The sequence below is a fragment of the Cyanistes caeruleus genome, chromosome 3 (assembly GCF_971803275.1).
Source record: "Cyanistes caeruleus chromosome 3, bCyaCae1.hap1.1, whole genome shotgun sequence".
NCBI classification, from domain to species: domain Eukaryota; kingdom Metazoa; phylum Chordata; class Aves; order Passeriformes; family Paridae; genus Cyanistes; species Cyanistes caeruleus.
Genome location: NC_141703.1, coordinates 75,796,319 through 75,816,541, shown reverse-complemented (window position 1 = coordinate 75,816,541; position 20,223 = coordinate 75,796,319). Strand labels below are relative to the sequence as shown.

At 36.5% G+C, this 20,223-nt stretch overlaps 1 protein-coding gene across 1 annotated transcript in view; it reads left to right on the top strand.

Moving 5' to 3' along the window:
* The window catches only part of ARHGAP42 (Rho GTPase activating protein 42), a 142,513-nt gene that overhangs the window by 66,436 nt on the left and 55,854 nt on the right, over positions 1-20,223 (top strand). Inside the window, exon 4 of the mRNA XM_086882022.1 lies at positions 9,011-9,082. Within this exon, the coding sequence (XP_086738148.1) occupies positions 9,011-9,082 (72 nt within the window). The remainder of the gene's footprint in view (positions 1-9,010; positions 9,083-20,223) is intronic.

The following is a 20,223-nucleotide window of genomic DNA, read 5'->3' as shown; positions in this document are numbered from 1 at the left end:
TTTTTTGTCTTGATAGTGACCTCTGGCATTCAATTTCTTGAAACTATTATGAAATACTAGCACACTTTTTTATTTCTCTTATCAACTGCTGTTTTTCATTTCTCCATTTTCATGTTTGCCTTGTGAATACTTCATGTTGCTTTTCCAGAAAGCTGTTTGCATTTACATTGGTATTATTTGTGGACCACAGCATCTAAAAGCATTGCAATTTTTTACGTAATCTCTTATTTTCAAAGATGCTATAAATGTAAATTTTCAGTGTGATTATTTTATTAAAAAATTAATATATTTTAAATGTCTAGTAAAAATTTAAAGACATTTTGAAGTTTAGCATCACATGGTTTTCCTATTGTAATCTAAGTTTCTAAAAGTCTGTCAAATATGATGGTAGCAGGAAAAGATACAGCTTGGTCTTATTTGGGTCAAATAATTGAAGTATTTAATTTGTTTCTTCATTCACCTACCTAAAGAAAATTAAATATAGCAATCTTTTGAGATTTGAAGTAAAATAAAGAATTATGACAAAAGAGAAAATCTGAATTTTTAGGTAAAGCATACATATAGAATGTGACTGTTTTCAGTAATCCATTTTTTTACTTAAGCATTTGGTTTGTGCATCTTGAAAATGTAAACCAGAATTCGCATAATGATATTTGATCAATTTCATTTTAGCAGTTCCCAATGCTTGAAAGGCATCTAATATTCCTCCTCAAACAAATCTGCTTTCTGTAGGCAGATGAAATTGTATTATATGCTGTAAATAATTTTTAAGGCTGTCCATAAAATATATTGGACATCTTATTGCCTCTAGATGTTATCAGAGGCAGTTTTTTCACTGGGCATGGGACAGGTTTGTAGCCTCTGACTTTACTCCTACTTGGAGTGATTGATAATATAGGTCAGCAGGAAAATTTGTGCATCAGCTTTTAAAATATAAAGTACATTTGGTTTGCCAAACCAAACCATTTAGTGGAGGATGATTATAAATGCACTATATGTCCACATACAAACAGTAGGAATTGAGTAGCTTCTTCTTGGTGCTGTTTAAAGTCATGCTTCAAGTATTAGTGATCCGACAATGCCCAAAAATCTTGTGTTTATGACCAAAACAGATTAGCACACAAACATTAAAACTTATCTGCTGTAAAATAACAATAGTTCTGGGAGTTTAAATATAATGATATTTTCTTTTCATAAGGCAAGAAAGATGTATTAAGCTTAATGCAAATTCTCAAATGGGGAATTTAAAACAGATGGAGTGAATATTAAGCTTTTCCCTCCAGAGAAATAACAGGCAATGAATACATTAGGTGAACAAGAAAATTAAATGGAAGTAGCATTAAAAAGAAGTATTAAATGTGTTTATAATATACTTTATCTAAACATGCCAAACACCATTTTTGCATCTTTAAAAACTTTTAATGTATGGAAATGTTGTTGCAACCTTTACTTTCTTTTGCCTGCAATGATAAGTTCAGTTATCAATAAACTAGTTTATTATGCAAAACAAGAATTATTGAGACACATTTGAAACTTCCTGCTGTAAATTCATGATGCAAGTATTCTCATCTAAGGTTGTTTTCACCCTTCCTTACATGTCCTGTTACTCACTGAGCAATATATATAGAGTCCACTCTTGCAGTCATTGAGAATTGTTACGGTAGCAGTTCATGAAGAGATGAACAAACTACTAAGAAAAATAATTGTAAGATGCTTGAAGTCATTTGTACGACATGCTGCATCTTGTATAGCTCCGTTAAAGATTTGTTCCCTTGGGAATTTCTGGTGTTCGTCTATAAAGAAGTGGCTAGCATAAGATGATTCTGGAGCAGCACTGAGTGGCTAGAGTCAGACGGTAGGAGCTTTTTCTTTCTGATGATCCAGTTTCTTCTGTTGGTTTCCATGCTCAGCTTCAGTGAGCTCCCTGTGTGAGCCCTATCTCTGTCAGACACCAATTAGCTGCCACATTCCAGAGTTAACTGGTGAATCTAGTGTCTTAATACTAGAAGACAGAATATTCTGTCATTCTGTGAATGACAGAAAGTGTGAGTAGTGGAGGCAGCATGCTGCCAGGGGATGGACAGGAGAATGGTTATTTCTGAGGCTGAATGATGTCCCCTCTCAAACAGAAGTGATGTGCAATGATTAATTTGGATTTTGACAGAAAAGATAGCCTAGATCAGATGAGAAGCTTTGATTGCATACCTGTTTCAGCACTGCTGAATGAGATTGATTTAGCATCTGTACTTGTCTAACTTTGTCAGTTTTCCATAGCCTGGAAATAGAAAGAAACATTAATGGGAAGGGGCTTAGAGTTAATATGGAAACATTAAGGTACTATGTCCTCATTGGAGGACACAGAGATAAAAAGATAGACCCTTTTTTGTCTCTGAAATATGGGTTCTTCAGATTAAACCCCTATCTTACTTAATTTCTCTGTAATTTACTATTTCTGGAATAGTAAATCCTAATGAAAGCAGGAAAAAAAATAATCTGATGGCAAATACTTGGAAGATGAAGCTTTCAAATCTAGTTTGTCCACTCACACGTAATTAGATGTTCTGATAGAAAAAATATATCAGTAAGCCTTCATTTACCAAGACCTCTGCCAAGTAATTGCAAAGTCAAGATACACAAGACCCTGAAGATTGGCTCAGTTGGTCAGAGCTTGGTGCTGATACCACCAAGGTTGTGGGCTCAGTCCCTGGATGAGCCATTCTCTTAAGATTTGGATTTGATGATCCTTGTGGCTCCCTTCCAACTCAGAATATCAGTGATCTGAAATTATGTTTGCAATGTTAATTTTAAAATATTATATATGCATATAATATTTTTTCTATGTGTTTACACCACATTATTTACACCACATATCAGTGTACACTTTTTAGAATATCAATGTTATGTTTTAAAAGCAGATGGTAAATCTGAGTCTGGTTCTTCATGAAGACTGACTTTTTTACAAATGTGCTTGGTTTGTAATCAGTAAAACGGGAAAAGCTCCTGAGGACACCTAATATCTGAAATTCTTCAGTTGTTCTTCAGATGAGCTCTGTTCTTTCTGTAATGTTTTGTGAGGACTCCATGAGGAGACTGGCCTTTCTGTGCTAAAGGCAGCCTTTGTGCATATTCTATTGTGTCATTTTTTATTATAATAACAAACAATCACTTCATGTTCAACACTACAGTAATGTTTTTTGAACATAAACTGCAATATAGAAAATTGAAAACACTTGTGAAAAAACCTGATCTAGTGGAAAGCATTGCTGGCCATGACAGGGGGTGGAACCTGATGATCTTTAAGCTCCCTTCCAACCCAAACCATTCTTTGATCCCAGCCTTCACTAGCATGGGATTTATAAGCATCCCCTTGTGGCAATGTATTAATATTATTTGATACAGCTTTAGGTTTTGGTAAGAAGCTGAATGCTACATTGCACATTGTACATGGAAGTGTCCAGTCTATGATATTAATCATCTGTAGTTAAAACTTTGTCATCTTCTCAATCTCCTTTAATATCAGCTTTATTTTAACTAGGTGGTAGTGGTAGTGATGCTTTTAGGAAATTAACACAAGCTTGGATATTGTTTGATGTAATCTTTCTTTTTTTTTAAGAAAAAGGTGAGATGTATTAAGATAAACTTCAAGTATATTATTTGTTTTTAAGTATGTGATTTCTCTGTATAGAGTTTTCTGTACAAAGCTGTAAAAATATTTGTCTTGCTAAGGTCAAGTAGTTACAGGCATTGAAATTCACAATATTAACTTGGTGTAATATTTACACGTTTAAACTTCTAAAACAGAAACTGTGCACTTAAATACATGACTAGTGTTTTACCATGGCATGTTTATATTCTTTGTAGCATGCAATTTGATACATAAGTTATACAAAAGCCTGCTTGTCTGTATTTGGTCTCAGCTGTTGTATTTGAAGTTTCATTGATTCAGAGCTGTTGATACAGGCCTCAGACTGAAAGAAGAGGTATTTTGATCAGATGTTAAGAATTGTTAGGGATTGTAGGAAAGATTTAAAATTAAATGATGTCTTTTTATCTAGTAGAGAAATATTTTTCTAAATTGGAAATGCATTACTATGCATATATTTGCTATGAGACTTGTTGACCACTTTGAATGAATTTAATTTTTGTTTTCTAGAAGTCTTACAATCACTTGAAAAAAATTAGTATTTATCAGCATTCAGAATTTTCAAGTCATTCAGTATTTCAGGGAAATGAGTTCTATTTACCATGTGCTAAGTGTGGTCATTCTGTAAAACTAATAAAAAAAAAGTAGTCATAGCAGATTTTGGAACAAAAAATGTTTTTCCAAGATACACTCCATAAACCCAAAAGTTTTTCATAGTTAAAGTGTTTTGCTGTCATTCAGATAAGTTTAATATAATTTCTAATTCTGTTACTGCAAATGTGCCTCGAGTTGTTGCTCTCTTCTGACAATTGGGAAATCTGTTACCTCAGTTCTTTCTGTGACCTACCTTGTTCTTATCCCTACAAATGAAAATACAAAGCTCAAAAAGTATTCACTGTTCTTGTTACTGCAGTTCAGCACTGCTGACACTAAGGTGAAGGTAAAAGCCTATAAAACAATTCAGGGCTTAAGATTTCTGTCTCTGTATTGTTCGTATTTAAAAATTAAATAGCAGCTACATCAATGCTTTTAGGTAAATTTCTGTTTGTATCCACTAGTTCTACCAAAGTAGAGTTATTGATAGCCTTGGTTGGACAGGACCTTAAAGATCATCTAACTCCAACTCTCTACCATGACCAGGGACACCTTCCACTAGACCAGGTTGCTTAAAGCCCCATCGAAGCTGGCCTTGAGCACTTCCAGGGATGGGGCATCCAAACTTCTCCAGGCAACCTGTGCCAGGGTCTCTACACCCTCATAGTAAAGGATTTCTTTCCAATATCTAATCTAAACCTGCCCTCTTTCCATGTAAATCTTTATCTACCCTCTTTCAGTTTAAGTAAAAGAAGAAGAATGCTGCTGTACAGGTTTTATATCATTCACTCTCCCAAATTCGGAAAAATCAGAAAACTTCATTCAAAAAATGAATGTTGACTTGAATTTAAGAAAATCTAGAAATGGAAATGTTCATATATTTTTGCAAGAAATTTATTCTTCCCTTTTTAACACTGTATAGTAATTATGATTCACTTAATGTTCTTTGTTCTAATGATTTAAAGTTTTAGTAAAAAAAAATTTGAAAAGATTTCTAGCCCAAAAAGTCTTCAAGTATATATGTGGACTTTCTCTGCGATGTGCAAAAACCACAGTTTAATCTCAATATTGGTGCATAAGTTCGATTTCACAGCTAACTTCTGGAGAGAAAAAGGGTAGGTTGGAAAAATGGATGATCATGAATCAGAAAAAACAACTTAAGTGTCTTCACTATATTTTCTCACAGGCTGTCAGAGTGCATTGAAATGTTGCAGTTATGCAAATAATTACCAACCTCATAAGTTGTCCAAATTGCCTTGGAAAAAGTATTTTGAATTTTTAAATGCTTCTTTTTCAAATATATTTACAACCTCTGGGTGGTTTTAATGATGCTTATTTCAGTGGTACTTTTATCAACAAGTAGAGTTAACTATAACTAAGTGGAATGATATATACCGAAGTTAAAAATCTTAGTAATCTTAGAAAAATCTTAGTAAGTTTTTTAGTTTAGAAAAATCGGTTTCTTTATTCCTGTATTACTGTATCTACTATAGTTCTCTCAAATGTCAAAGTAATATTCTTATATTATGTCTGCTAATACTTGTCTAGCATCTTAATTAAAAAGAGACTGATGAACTGTCAGTAAATTAAAATTGTGTCATTCTTTTTTTTTCTTGTTCTGGAGAAAGACCACTGCTTTTGCCAAACAAGAGAAACAATCACATAATTTGATTTTCTGCCACATATTAACCATGCTGAGCACTGGAACTGCACAACATTCATTAACTATTAGATCAAGAAAGTGTAACTTCTCTAAAGGTGTGCCTAATCTGAATAAACTTGGAAGGGTAAAATCCATATTTTAAACACAATATGGATTTCTGAAGTTGCTGTTTACAAAAACTGTTGCAGTCTTTTTGACATTGTTTGGCTGTTCCCAGTGTCCCTGATTTCAACCTAGCACAGTAACTGAGTAGGAGAGGGATTATCATCTTGGCAGGAAAAAAGTTACTCTATTAGGACCACACAGTGAAAATCTCAGATTATCTAAAGCAATCAGATTTCTATAGAAAGGGTTGTGGGAGTGCTGAATTGCTACTTTAAAGGGGTCTCAGAAAGGGGGGTGGGGGCATATGCTGATTTTTAACTCTTAAGAATGAAACTGTAAGGTAGTTGCAGTGATAATAATTGACAAAGAAAGGAAATTAGTAACTGAATATGTAAGGCAAAATTTCTTCTTTCTCTATAATTTTCAGTTTCCAAAAGCTAGGCACGACCTGGTGGAAATTGATGGAAGTCTTTACACAGTGGAGCATTCTGCATTCTGTAATAGTGGCTGTTGAAATGCATCTGCTGGGATTTTCTTAGGTCCTTTGCTGCCACATTCTCCCTCCCAAAAACCAAAGCCTATTTCTTGCCTAGCTCCCAGTTTTATTGTGACATGAATTTCACAACAGGGCTCTTGCCAGTAGAACCTTTCAGCCCAGGGGTGAGCTTGCAATGTGTTCTGTTGATGTGGCTTAGCAGATCTATTCGGAGGCACTGACCCCATCTAGATAAAAGCCTGCTGTCCATTCCCACTTCATGAATAACTGTGGGAGTGATAACATTGAGCTTCAGCCCAGCAAAGCCCCTTCTCAGATGAATCCTCTCAGTTCCACATGCTTCCTATGTATATATTCTTCTATGGTGTTTAAAGCAGGATTCATTCTCCTTTTCATTTGCTTTGCAGAAGCTTTGAGTGAGATGGGTAGGAGTTGTGTTTCAGTCACTTGAATGCTGCCAAGAGGACAATATAGGCAGTGAGGCCTCCTGGTGTGGAATGGAGGCTGTACGACCATGGTAGCACAGAGTCAGGGGAGAGGCCATACAGCTCCACATGGGATTAGTTTAACTGGCAATGGCTAGCAACAGGACTAGCAGTGGTCTGGTATCAGAAGTAACTACTTAATAACATACATATGTCTCCCTTAATTGAACTGTGACTTACTTAGCAATAAAACTAAAGGGCAGAGAAAAACTCAGTTTGGGGTGTGAAAAAAAAATGCACCCACATGTCCATACCAGTGGCTCCAGCAATCATTTCTCTGTGTGTTGCTAAAAGCTACGTACATGCTCTGTAAGCTATCAAAGCTTCCAGCTGCTGCTTCCAGGCATATGTGCTGCAATATTGCTTGATAGTAGGCAAATCATTTAAGTTTTGCACTGCTGCTGCTTTAGCGATCCTTGAGATTGTAATTATCTTTTGCTAAGTGCATGCACTTTGCCTTGTAAAAGATGTTGAGTCCCAGTTAGACTTCTGGACATCAGCTAAAAATCTATTTATAATTGGGAAGCATCCACTTGGAGAGTAATGTAGTGTTGTAGTCTGGTCCAGTGGAACTGATGGAGGATGTTGGATGCAATGAAAACATTCCTCCTCATCCTCTGTGCCTGACTTTTGTGTTTAAATGTAGCACAGTTTGATCATGGTATCACTGAGCATTCCAGTGTTGCCATTGCTTTCTTGGACTTTACTTCATAAGGGTGTCAAAGAGAGTCTCAGCTTCTCCTAAAACTTTGCCCTGCTAAGAGATGTGGTGATTCTGTGGTCTTTCAAATTGTAATGTTAGTTTTGGGAAGAAAGTGTGTTTGTATTTCAATGGGTTTATTCTATATGTTTTTTATTAAAGCCTTTTGGGAAGTTTTTATGCTCAACTGACAATGTAACTTATCAATTACTATTATGGAAGAACTTCAAGAACTGTATTCATTCATATTTGGCTTAGATACATGTTAGCTTTGCCCAGACCACTAAACCTGCCAAAGCCCAAATGATGAGTATTGGTAAAGACTGTACTGGTAAGGAGAAAAAAACCTATTTCTGCAGAAAACACAGAGTTTTGCCTGTAGTCAGTATAACAGAATATTGTAACATGTTTTATTGTACTTTATTTCTGATATGCTGACAATTTTTAGTTTCTCTGATTTTCATCAGCAAAGTCAATTTAATTGGTTATTCTTCCTGTTCCTAAAAGGCACATGGGGAAATTATGCTACTTTTCCTTGGTGAGTGGCATGATGGCTTGGCTGACATTTGTATTCTGCTGCGTGTGTGTTTCCAGTCCCAAATGACTACAGACTGCTTTGGGTGATTACTGCTGGGAATGGGTTTCAGTAAGGAGTTCCCAGGACTGGATTTACACTAAATAAACAGGGCCATGAGGGAAAAACTGTGCTTCATTACCAACTCTGGTTTAGGTTAAAGGGATAAAAATAGCTGCAGGACATCTCAAATCAGTTTAAAAACTAGAAAAGTGAAGGAACCCAATCTAGAGTATTTTTTTTAAGTTCCCACTTATCTTTTCAGAGTTCTCTGCCTCACTTTCTTCTGTTCAGTGTACCTAGGTCTCCAAAGGGATAGCCAAGAAGATTCAGCTGTCAAAGTTTCCAATTCCGTAAACACAGACGTTTTTAGTCGCTGTTAGTATTCATGTGTTTGTCTTCTTTGTTCGGCCAACACTTGTTCCTGAAAGTTTTCATTTTCTATTCTGGTTTTAGGCAAGATGCAAGAAATGGCAGTAAAGTACCAAAAAATCTTCTACATATTGGAGAGAAAATTACTGCATCCTCCATTGCAATTGCTTTAGTTATTCATAAAAACGTTCCATAGTAAACTAGTGTACATTTGTGTTGTAGCCTTTGTGTAAAGAAAACATAATTACTTGCCTTCTGCTCTTACACAAATGTTTTGGACATTCGTTTTTCAGTCTTATACATTGGCAGAGTTACAGTAACTCCACTTTCTGCAAGTACTCTGTATTAAGAAGATATCTTTTATGTTTAACTTTGCAGATCCAGAATGCTAATGATGTGCTAATAGCACCGCTGGAGAAGTTTCGAAAAGAGCAAATAGGAGCAGCAAAAGTAAGTGGCTGGGGTTGTTTTTAATTTCATGTTTATTTGAGTTTATCAGTGTGTTTTGAAGGCTGGACTGAAAACAGGCATTTTGTATTCAAACAGACTTGCTGCCATCCTCATTAATGTGTTAGTGAATTATACTAAATTCTTTACTTCAGAGGAGGAGACAATTTAGAAATGGAACTTAAAGACTGATAATATGCATAGAACACAGCTCTTGCTACTGTTGCACATTCCTACCATCTGGCATTGTGTTCATCTTCTGATGTCTGCATTTACATTATGCTGTGTCTTGGGTTAACCCAGTACCACAGGGAGGATTCAAACAGCTGTTATGAGTCCCTCAAGTGGACATTGTTTAAAGACAGAAGATCAAGTTAAAGACAGCATGATCTCTGCCTCTGCTTTCCCACTTCTCTTTACGTGGCTGATACAGTGCAGTGGTTCACATTCATTTGCCAGAGTATTCATCTTAATATTCTCCAGGGATTTTCCCATGGTGGAAGTGCTCCAGTTGGTAACTTTATATGGTTCTTTGGTGTTAAGTGTTATACCTGTGTGAGAGAGACAACGCAGGTTCTCTATACTAGAGAAATATTCTAGGGTTCACTAGTCAGCTCAGGAAATCAGATATATTGGGGAAAAATACATCAGAATTAACTGTTAGTGTAGAAGAGCTGTTTTCAGTCTGATCCTGAATTTTTGAGTGACTATCAGGGACTGCTGTGATCACAGTCTCTGGGCTATGCATGGAGGCTGTAGTACTTAGAGGTTATGGTTAGTAACAGTTCCTTCTGTCTGCATAAATACACTAGTTCTGAAGCATTTTGCATCTTATATTAGTGCTCATAAAAATTTCTGGGAAAGGTTCCATTTGTAGGGTTAAATGAGTACAAGGAAAAGCTCTCTGATGTTGCAGGTGAGGTTGTGCTTGTGCTGTACTCAAAGAAACTCAGAAGAAGAACAGAGCTATTGGGAAGAGGCACCAAAGGTTCATGCTTCTTGTGCTGCTGTTGTGAATGCGTAGCAAACACATGGGACTGCTTCCGCACAGGAACTCAGTAGATGTTTGTGAAGAATTTTTACTGTGAACTTGAGGTCAGATTTCTCTGAAGTGGGTGTTCTTTACCCTTTCACTTGATATGTTTTTGTGTACAACTGCATTCTTCTCTTGTCCCACCCCTATGCTGCTGTGAGATGCAGGGCTGGGAGTTTATTTACCACACTGCACAAATCAGAATTTAATCCCAGCACAAAATTATTTTTAGTTTTTGGTAGGTTTTAGTAGTGTCATCCAGTTCTTTGTAGTACTGTTCCATTTCATATTCTCATAGTTTAAGGGATATCCTTCTTCAGAGCACCCTACTTGAAAGCTCAACGCACCATACTGCTGACTGTCTTGCTGCATGACAGAGACAATCCATAGGTGGTTCAGAGGGCTCTCTGCAGAACTCTGTAAGACACTCACGTTTCCTTTGAATATATCACTCTGTAGATGTTAACACATACATAATGATCTAATTGGAGATGAATCCTTTCTTTTTTGTATCATCAAGAATATTAAAGGAAGGGCACTAAAGGACAGGTTGAGCCCTCTCTGTTTGGTATATCACAATGGCTTTTCTGTATCTCTTCCATCTAAAATATGGGCATCTGCTCCTCTTCTTAGAATTGTTTTGACTTGTCTGTGGTCATACTACACTGTACAGAATGAGTTCAGGAGGTAGCCTGGCTCACCTAACTCTTATTCCAGTGTCTAAAAGTGCTGTGTGTTTTGGAGAGTCCAGCATACTTGGCACATGGATACCCTAAAGAGAGCTCTCCCAGGTCATTGTTTTATAAAATGTCAAACAAACGTATTTTCTAGCACTGCACATGAAGTTCAACTGCCAAACTCAGAAATGAGATTCAGAACGCCGTCATAACCAAGTGTGATACATTTGTCTTTGAATTGATTTTTATCAGTGGAAGCAATTACAGTTGGCCTTTAACTAAATGGTATCAACACAAACAAGTCAGAGCTTAATTACACTCAGTATTGTTTTTCTAGTAATTACAAAATAGCAGCGTATGATCTAGGAATAATGAGACCCATATGAAACAGAGTAGAAATTTGGGCTTTGTGAAACCCATTATTGGTAAAGTGGAGAACATGGTCAGATTGCTTACCCCTACTTTGGTTCACTGGGATCAGCCCTTGAGCATTTATGAGCTCTTAAAAATACAGAATGAGTTGATCTTGCTGGTTATTTATCTGCAGTTAATGAAGGTTTGCACTGAGATTTGTGCCTTTGAACTCTTTTGGGATGATCTGTGCTGATAGTGGAACAAAAGATGTTTTCTTGTTGTTTGGATTTTAGCAGCAGGTTTCACAGAAGACTGAGAATGTCACTTTTTATTTGTGGTCTTTTCTAGACACATCAGTTGAGTGGACCTTTACCAGGTCCACAGCAGGTGTGACCTGTTTTTATCCTGTAGTGTTAGTTTACAACAGTGTGTAGAACAGTATTCATATCAAATCCAAACTTGCTTCTGTTTCTCTGTCATCCCTCCCTGCCCAAAACCCCAGAACATTTCTGTGCAAACATGTTCTCTGCAAGAGAAACTGGAGATGTCCCAGCTGACTGGAAGCTGGTGAAAGTTGTCCCAGTTTTCAACAAGTGCAAGAAGGAGCACCCTAGAAACCACAGGCCTGTTGGTCTGACTTCCTGGTAAAGTTACGGAGAAGATTATTCTGGAAGGTATTGGAAAACACCTGGAAGACAATGCAGTCATTGGTGACAGCTGGCATGGCTTCACAAGGGGAAAGTCCTGATTGTCAAACCTGATTTCCTTTCATGACAAAGAAGCCAGCTGATGTAATCTTTCCATGCTGTCACAGGATCCTTCTGGACAAAATGTCCAGCATTCAGAGGAATAATCACATCATGCTGTAGGTGAGAATCGGCTCACAGGTCAAGCACAAAGGGTTTTAATGAGTGGGGTGGCATCAGACTGGTGACCTGTCACTGCTGGGGTTCTACAGGGCTCCATCCTCTGCCCTGTGCTCTTCAACTTCTTTGTAAATTACTCTTGGGTACATGGTGTGACTCTCGGGGATGGTGCTGTGCATGGCCCAATTTGGACTTGATGATCCTTTTGGGTCCCTTCCAACTTTGCATATTCTCTGATTTTGTGATTCTGTGAATGGTGCAAACTCCACAGTATAACTGCTAGTAATGTCACATTTCTAGAGCTGTCACTTTGCAATTAATTTGCATCATATCTTATGGACAAACATTTAAAGAGATTGGATATAGAAGCATGAGATTGGTAAGCCTTTAGCATTGGCAGTGTTAGCAGTAACTAGAGATCCAAGCAGCCAAGGGTGTTGGGTTCTGTCTTCTAATTGGACTTTGACATTATAAATTTTAATACCCTGTTAAACTGTGGCTCCAAATTTTGTGGAAGAAAAATATTACTAGATAGCTGCATTACCTATATACAAAACAGGAAATTATTTTAGGTACTACTGTAAGATTTTGCTGGGGGGAAGATTATGTGAGAGAGCACTTAAAAGTGATTTCTGGGCTTTTTTTTCTTTCTTTTATAAAACACCAGATAAAAGTTTAGTTGCAGATAAATACAAGCAAACCCTACCCTCCCAAGGGAAAAAAGGGGAAAATTTTATAAGTTATGAGAATCACCATTTTATTTTACTAATAAATAAGTTCACAAGATTTTTGCTACCATGATGAATATTCTACAGATGTTTTTAATACAGAGCATGAGAATATTTAATTTTTTCTTCAAAACTATAATGAGTTTAGTCAAAAGTATAGTAACAGAAATCAAAAAGAATATGGAGGATAAAATATATCCTGTTGATGTTACAAAGCTATATTTTAAATACAAGGACTCAGAGTGCAAGGTTCAAGTGTTTTTAGAACATCACAAGAATAGCATTAAAGACCAATTCTTTACACGCACTTCAAAAACCTGAAGGTACTCAACAAATCTGAGATACTTTCCCCATAAAGCATTAGTGTTTGTAATCTAACCAGCAATATACAAATCTGCATCACTTGCTCTTCTTGATTTATACTACTTGCTCTTCTGTTTTTATTGCACATATTTCAGTTATTCCTTTTCTGTACACACTCAGTTTAAATAAAGCTGAGTTCTCTCCAGAGACTACACAAGCCTAGCTTTGCATTGGACAGCCTGTTGATTTACTCCATCTGAGTTTAAAAAAATGACCTCTCCAATTATTGTAGCAAGGCGAGCAGAAGCCGGGTGAGGTAACTGGGAAAGGATTCCAGGCACGAATCCTTTTGCCTTATTTGGTCAATGTGGTTTGCGAGGCCCCAGCTGGTAACTCTGGTGAGCTCATTGTGTGATGTGTTATGGACAGTAAAGCCAAACCTTCCTCTTTCTTTTTATCCATTGAGTACAGTATTTAGCAATATTCGTTCCAATGTTCATTGACCTTTAATACAACTTAAATCAGATCAAAGACAACAGAAGCAATTTTGGTTTTAAGACTTAAAAGGAGAGTTTTGTTTCCTCCTTACAATTCCATCTGTTTGTTTCATAAAATAATTTATTTTGGCCAGGAGGATTAGTTTTTATCGTTATTTAATTTCATTCATTTATTCAAAGTGTGAATTCCTTTCTACTTGGGAAACAAATCCTTACTCACTGCTGGGATTAATTTTCCTGCATCTTTGCTCACATCTATCTTCACATGTAGGCATGCAGGAGGTAGCACGTTCTCTCTGTGTTTAATTTAGATTGTCTGGAAATTGAGGAGCATGAAACAAACAAAACGCTCCATTTTTTGAGGTCTGTCAGAAAGCTGTCAAAGCACAGTTTTAGATTTAGAAATACCTGAATGCCAATGTTTGGTGAGCCAGTTTCCTCAGTATCTGATCTGATCTTAGCACTTGTTGTCCTTTAACTGAGAAAGATGAGTGACTTTGCTGTAGCAGGTACGGCTGAAGATGTTTCATTACAAATGGTGTCTGCCACTCAAGGCTTGGTATTTGCATCACCTAGATTTGGTGTGCTTAAGTGTCAGTCTGAACCATGGAGGGAGGAGGCCAGGGGAAGCAAGCACAGAGAGGACAGGCAAAGAGGATTATTGATGGTCAAATGTTTTGAGTTAAAATGCAACAGTTTCTCAATAATGGTAAGTACCAGACACCTGATACCTTTTTGGGTAACTTACTCTGTAGGCAAGGAAATGGAGAGGATCAAACCTATTTCTATTTCAGCCAGACTTTTAGAACACTCTGCATGAGTCACTGTGATGTAGTTTAGATGGGGCTTAGTATGAGAAGCCCAGTCTGTCAGAGGAACTAGCTCATGGGAAAAGAAGAGTGAGTTTTGTTTATGGGAGAGACTGTCTGGTTAGAGAGAAGTTAAAAGATCCCATGGGGCAAATTGAGATCAGTCTGTTGTTTTATTTTTGGTAATGACCAGGTAGAAAAAATCGGGTGGTATTGTCAGAGGTTGCTGAGGTGGAGGAGGAGGACTGGAGGATTGGGAATAAAGTGTAACATGAAATAACTGAGCATGAGGAATTGAGGCTACTCAATGGTCATGAGACAGCCGCATACCAAAAAAATCTGCTGTACTGATAAATAACTTGGGGCAATCTCTTTAGGTATTAGAGGTTAATAAGCATCTATCTCTGGTAGGTAGAGAAGTACAAATTCTCTTTAGCTTCTATTTTACTTACATAAATCCTCAAGTTTTGCTTGAAGTTTCTGAATTGTGAAAGTTTTGAATTGCACTTACAAATGCATTTCATTCCAAGGTTTTGAACACTTTTATTTGAGAAATAATCCCATATGTGTTGTCTAATCTGATATTTTACTTAAACTAGTGTTAACAAATGCAAGAACCAGGAAATCAGAACTTGCATTTAATGAAAATGTATAGTATAAAATTATTTTTAAAAGATTAAATGTATTTTGCCTTATTTATTCAAATAAATGTAGAGAAATATCAAACAGTGAAAGACATTTTTTTGCAATGAACAAAATAATTGTAATGGTAATATGATTAGCCATTGCTTCTTCTACACTTGTGTATGGGAAATATTTGAGAAGTTTCAAAAACAGTAGTGAAGAGCCCAATATGCATACATTTCACCTAAGAAAGTCTTACTTTTGTCTGTGCAGAGCCAAACCCTTAAACTGGGAGATAACACTGGCTGAGCACCTGGACCCAGAGTTTTTAATAAGCATCTGGTCTTCTTGGGACAGCTCATGCCATTATGCAAATGAAACAAAATTATTTTCTCATTACAGTTTGCTTCACTTCAATTACTGTTTCATTCAAAGCTGATAAACTTTTAGGAAGTTAACAGAAAGAAACAACAAAAAAAGGACAACGATTCTAAAAGCTTTTTTAATAGAAAATAAAGAATACACTTTAAGTGTATACACTAAAAGTGTATTCTTTTAAAAAATTAGAATTAAAACTCAAATCTCCCAGCTAAAAGGTTCTGGACACAGTGATTAAAAACTGGTGTTTCAGTCTGTTAACTACAGGTGTTTTGTGAGGAAAACAGTTAATGTTATGTGCATAATCAGTTTTAATAAGTTCTGTTAAATGCAGTCTGTCTGTTATTAGTGAGTGTGATTAACTGGATCACTGGCTTAAATTGGTTTCTGAAGCTGTGGTTTTTTTCTGCAGTTTATTAAGATTCTAATTTGCATAGTAAAGAAAACAGATATAAATTAAGGATAAATAAATTAGTCCCCAGTAGTAAATTGGAAAATAATTTACTATTCCGCCATAACATTTAAGAATTAAGGCTTAGAATAAATGTGTTAATTGGTGGAATTGTTTAAATGACCATGCAGTGTACCTTTCTTGACAAAAAGAACCATTTATTTTTTAGAAATCTACAGCTAGTAAAACAAAAAAAATTAAAAACTTAGGTAGTATCAGCCTTTTTACTGGAAAAGGATGATAGAACATAAAGAAGCAAGAAACCTTCTAATTAAATTAAGGGGTTTTTATTGCTAACCTGCTGCAGCCTATTGTAGTGTATGTCATGGGAAGGGCTCAGGAAGGTTGCATCTTGACCCTGCACAGCTGCTAGAATCCTACTGCACTCCTGAGCTGTGATCAGAAGTACAAACAAATACATTGACCTTCAAACTTAATTTCCAGCTCACAGGGGAGCTGAACTTCTTAGTGAGTGTTTGAGGGCAAGGATTTGGAGAATTTGGCAGAGTGCAGAAGCTCTACTCACCTATTATGTTCTTTCTAGCCTTGCTCTTGGCCACAGCAAGGCTGTGGACAGGATCATGTTCCACACCTGAAAAATGGGTCTCAAGGTTGTTGATGAGACTTTGAATGTCCCAAGAAGGATGTAAGAGAAATACAGGAAGTGGCCAATTGCCCAGGTGCAGAGCAGGACAGGACTTGAAGACGTAGGGAGTTTGGTATTTTTCTCCCTGCACAAGCAATCTTCATTCATCAGCTCAAAGGCACCTAGTGCCCTGCCCTTCCACCCCTTGTTCAAAATTAGACTCCATCCTGAGTTTTAGCATCCTTTATCCAACCAAATTCATTATGTTTTGACAAAGGCAGCTGTGTTCTCTTATCCTGCAGGGACTATTTAAGAATTGTGCTTTTGGGTGCTTTTGTATAGTTTCACAGCTGTACTGAGCCCTTAATGCTTAAGTCATGAGATTTTATACATGGGTATGAATTAATCTGTTAATCTTATACTGTTACATGCTAGGGTTTTCAGCAGTTTGAGGAAAAACTAAGAGCTCCTTCTGCATTGCTTCCCTTTGTTTCATGGCGTAGTTAACAGCACAGAAATAGTTACGGTTATAGTTACAGTTTGAGCATTGTTTGTACACATCAGATGATGTGGGGTCTATGGGTCTTTATTCCATAAGTATCGTGGAGCCTTTTTCCACTCTAAATAGAAAATCATTTGATCAGCCATATTGCCATAGGTTTCCCATCATCCAGTATCTTGTTCTATGTATCAGATTCTGCAGGGGCCTGGGAGTATACAAATTTAACAACTTTTCTTTTGGTAAAGCAAATTCTGAAATAGCTCTATCCCAAAGTGATGTGGGTTATAGTATCTGGGAAGCATCCCTTCTGTACTGTAACAAAAATGGACTTCATAGCTTGAAACTTTATTGTGTCTTGGTAGATACGGGAGCATCAAGAGATTCGTCTTTCCACCAAATAAAGCAGTTTTGTTATTTTGGGACCTGTCAGGTTATAGTAGCTACCACAGAACCATTTGTTCATGTGGAGGTTGCCAAGAAGGGGTGGTCTGAGATTCTTGTCCTGATGAGAAGATTTAATACGCACCCCCAAGAAGTAATCTGAGAGCACTGGGTGAGCTTAACAATGCCACTGGGGGGGCATAACTTTTCACCCCAAAGTGATAATTTGTGTTCTTTTATCAGTGTTGTAAAAGGGACTCTAAAAATAGATGCTTTCAAAACAAAACAAAATCACTTCTGACATTGACCTCAGACTGTTTCCTTTTTTTTTCTTTTTTTCCCAAAATATCTGTAAACAGCACAGTTTCCAGTTGTGTGTACTAATCTAAAAAATTTCACATAACACGCCTCAAGTTCTTCCTCAGGTCAGCATTGCAGTTTTGTTGTGATGGCGTCAGAGGTGCCCTGGGACCACGAGTGGTGCTGAATGTACTGCTGGCATGCTGAGATCAGAGATGTTGGCTGATTGGTTGGCATAGATGGGAGATCCCCAAACAGTGTTTAAAAAAAGAAATCGCTAGTTAAGAAAGAGATATTTTTATCTGTAGCTTTTAAAATAAAGCAGTGAGTATGTGAAGTTTTAAGCTGGTCCACTGGAATTGCTTTATTTGAATGACATTCTGTTCTTCACAGCTTTTTTCTCTATCTTTGCTCTAAGTACACCAAGAAAGGATGTTGCTAACTGTGCAGATGAAATGGCCTCTTCATGAGTTCCTAAAGAGTGTGGCTAACTTTCTTTGTGAAATCCTTTAAAGTCACAAGTTTTTGTAGAGGAACAAAAGTCTTCCTGTTATGATAAAATATTTTAAACTTCAGAAAGCTATCCTAAACCTGATGCAGAGAAAAGTAAGTCAGTTTCTGCTGTTCTAGGGGGCTTCTCCATATGATTTAAGCAGTAATTTGATAATATCCTAAGTAAGCTATTCCAGCAAAAATACTTCATATTTAATAGACAGTAAAGTAATAAAACTAGATTACGTGTGTAGACTCACCAGTCCTGCTGTTTGGGCAGGGATTTAGCAGATTCCCAGACACAGAGCAGCTACTCCTGGAATCAGCAAATGCCAAATAAACTCAAGACAGCTCTGCAGCTGAATAACAGGGAGTCTAATATGTCCTGCTTTGTGTCCTGACAGTACTGGCAGGTTTGCATGTCTTTTCACAGCAATGCTGGGAACTTCTAATATTTTTGTTTCCATTTCAAGAGGGCTTTTTTTTGAGAGAAATTACATCCTACAAATACATTTTCTCATTTAATAGTATCTGCTTTTTAATTTGAAAACATCTGATGGAATTACATAGGGAATTATTAGGAAATGGCTGTGGGATTCTCCTCTTCCAGGATACACTTTTGAAAGTACCTGATACTTGGATCTCTAAATGCATTACAAAGGGAAAAGAAAATTTTCTTCAGAAGTTTATGAACCTGAAAGTAAATTATCTCTTGCAAGGTTATTCAGTATTTTACACAGATGTGAACTCCAGTTAAACTTAAATTAGTTTTGGGTTGTCTCAAATATATTTCAGTTTTATGTATTCCTTACCTGATTTTAATTCAGGTTATTTTTTAAACTGCCAGTTTCTAATATCTGTCTTCATAGCTTTAATGCTGCTAAACAGTCTTGTATTCCCAGTTTATTGCCTTGTTATACTTCATAGTTGCAATATGTTCTTTTTATTATAATTATTTGTGTCTTACACTATATTGTTTTCTGGATCATCATGGTTTGCATATGGTTGTTCTTTTTTAGTAAAAAATTGGTTTTAAGATTTATAGTCATTTGGACATTTAATTTTCTACATGATGCATTCTGCTTCAATTTGGAAGTGTTTTCACTAGCAGTTATGAGGAACATAAGACATGATTTATGGCTATATTAACCCTATTTTATGTCGATCAACAAGGATTTCTTTATGAACTATGGTATAAATTTGGTTCACTTCACATTACTTGCTAACGATACATAAACCATGTCCATTAACCTTTCTGACTTCCTTATGGATTTGGGGAAATCTGATAACCTAACAATATATTAAATTCTGTTTTGGAGGAAGAAGAGGACGGAAGGATTTTTGTGTTACCTTTTCACTTTTTCTCCAGGGAAAAAAGCTTGTGACTTCTTTCAACCTTATCTTGAACCTTTAGCATTCACATAACAAATCAAAATTTCTACCAAAAAGAAATTCTTCCTGTCCAGACATGTATCAAAACACACTCTCTCATCTCAGATGCCAATGATAATTTCAGTATCATTAAAACCAACCAAAACCCAGTAACTCACCAACTACTTCCATGAGAATACTTGACAAAACCTCAGGCAACATAAAATGGAAGGAGAATTTACTTTTTTTCTCCTCAAAGGAGAAGTCATGAGACTGAGATTTTATGTTTTCCAAGAAGCCCATAGGATCTTAGTTCAAGTCAGTCTTTCCAAAACTAAATTTAGTTTATTTTCTAGACTGCAGTTCTACTTTTGTTTGTCCTGCTTCTTAGTAAGACATGGTCCCCAAATTTACTACTCCAAACAAAATCCCACTAACTTTGTAGAAATACAATTTTAATTTTTGTTTGGGAGGTAATGAAAAAGGTGGCTTTGAAAAAACTATATTTGAAGTCTAACATTCTAGCAGTGAACATCTCCAGTCTGTTGGTGCAAAAATCAACGTTTTTGCACTTGTCAAAGAGATAGAAAAGGGATGTGGCTTTATTGATCTCCACAGAGTTCACTGTTGCCTTCAGGTTCTTCAGCTGACAAATGTGTCTGACATGATCTATATGCAGGTCTTGTTGTTGTATTTCTGTGCCAGTTTCTACAGTTTCCACACCTCAGTTTGAGTTGCTAATAAAAATATGTACTAATTCTGGGTGAGGAGAAGAAAGAAATCATCATGGAC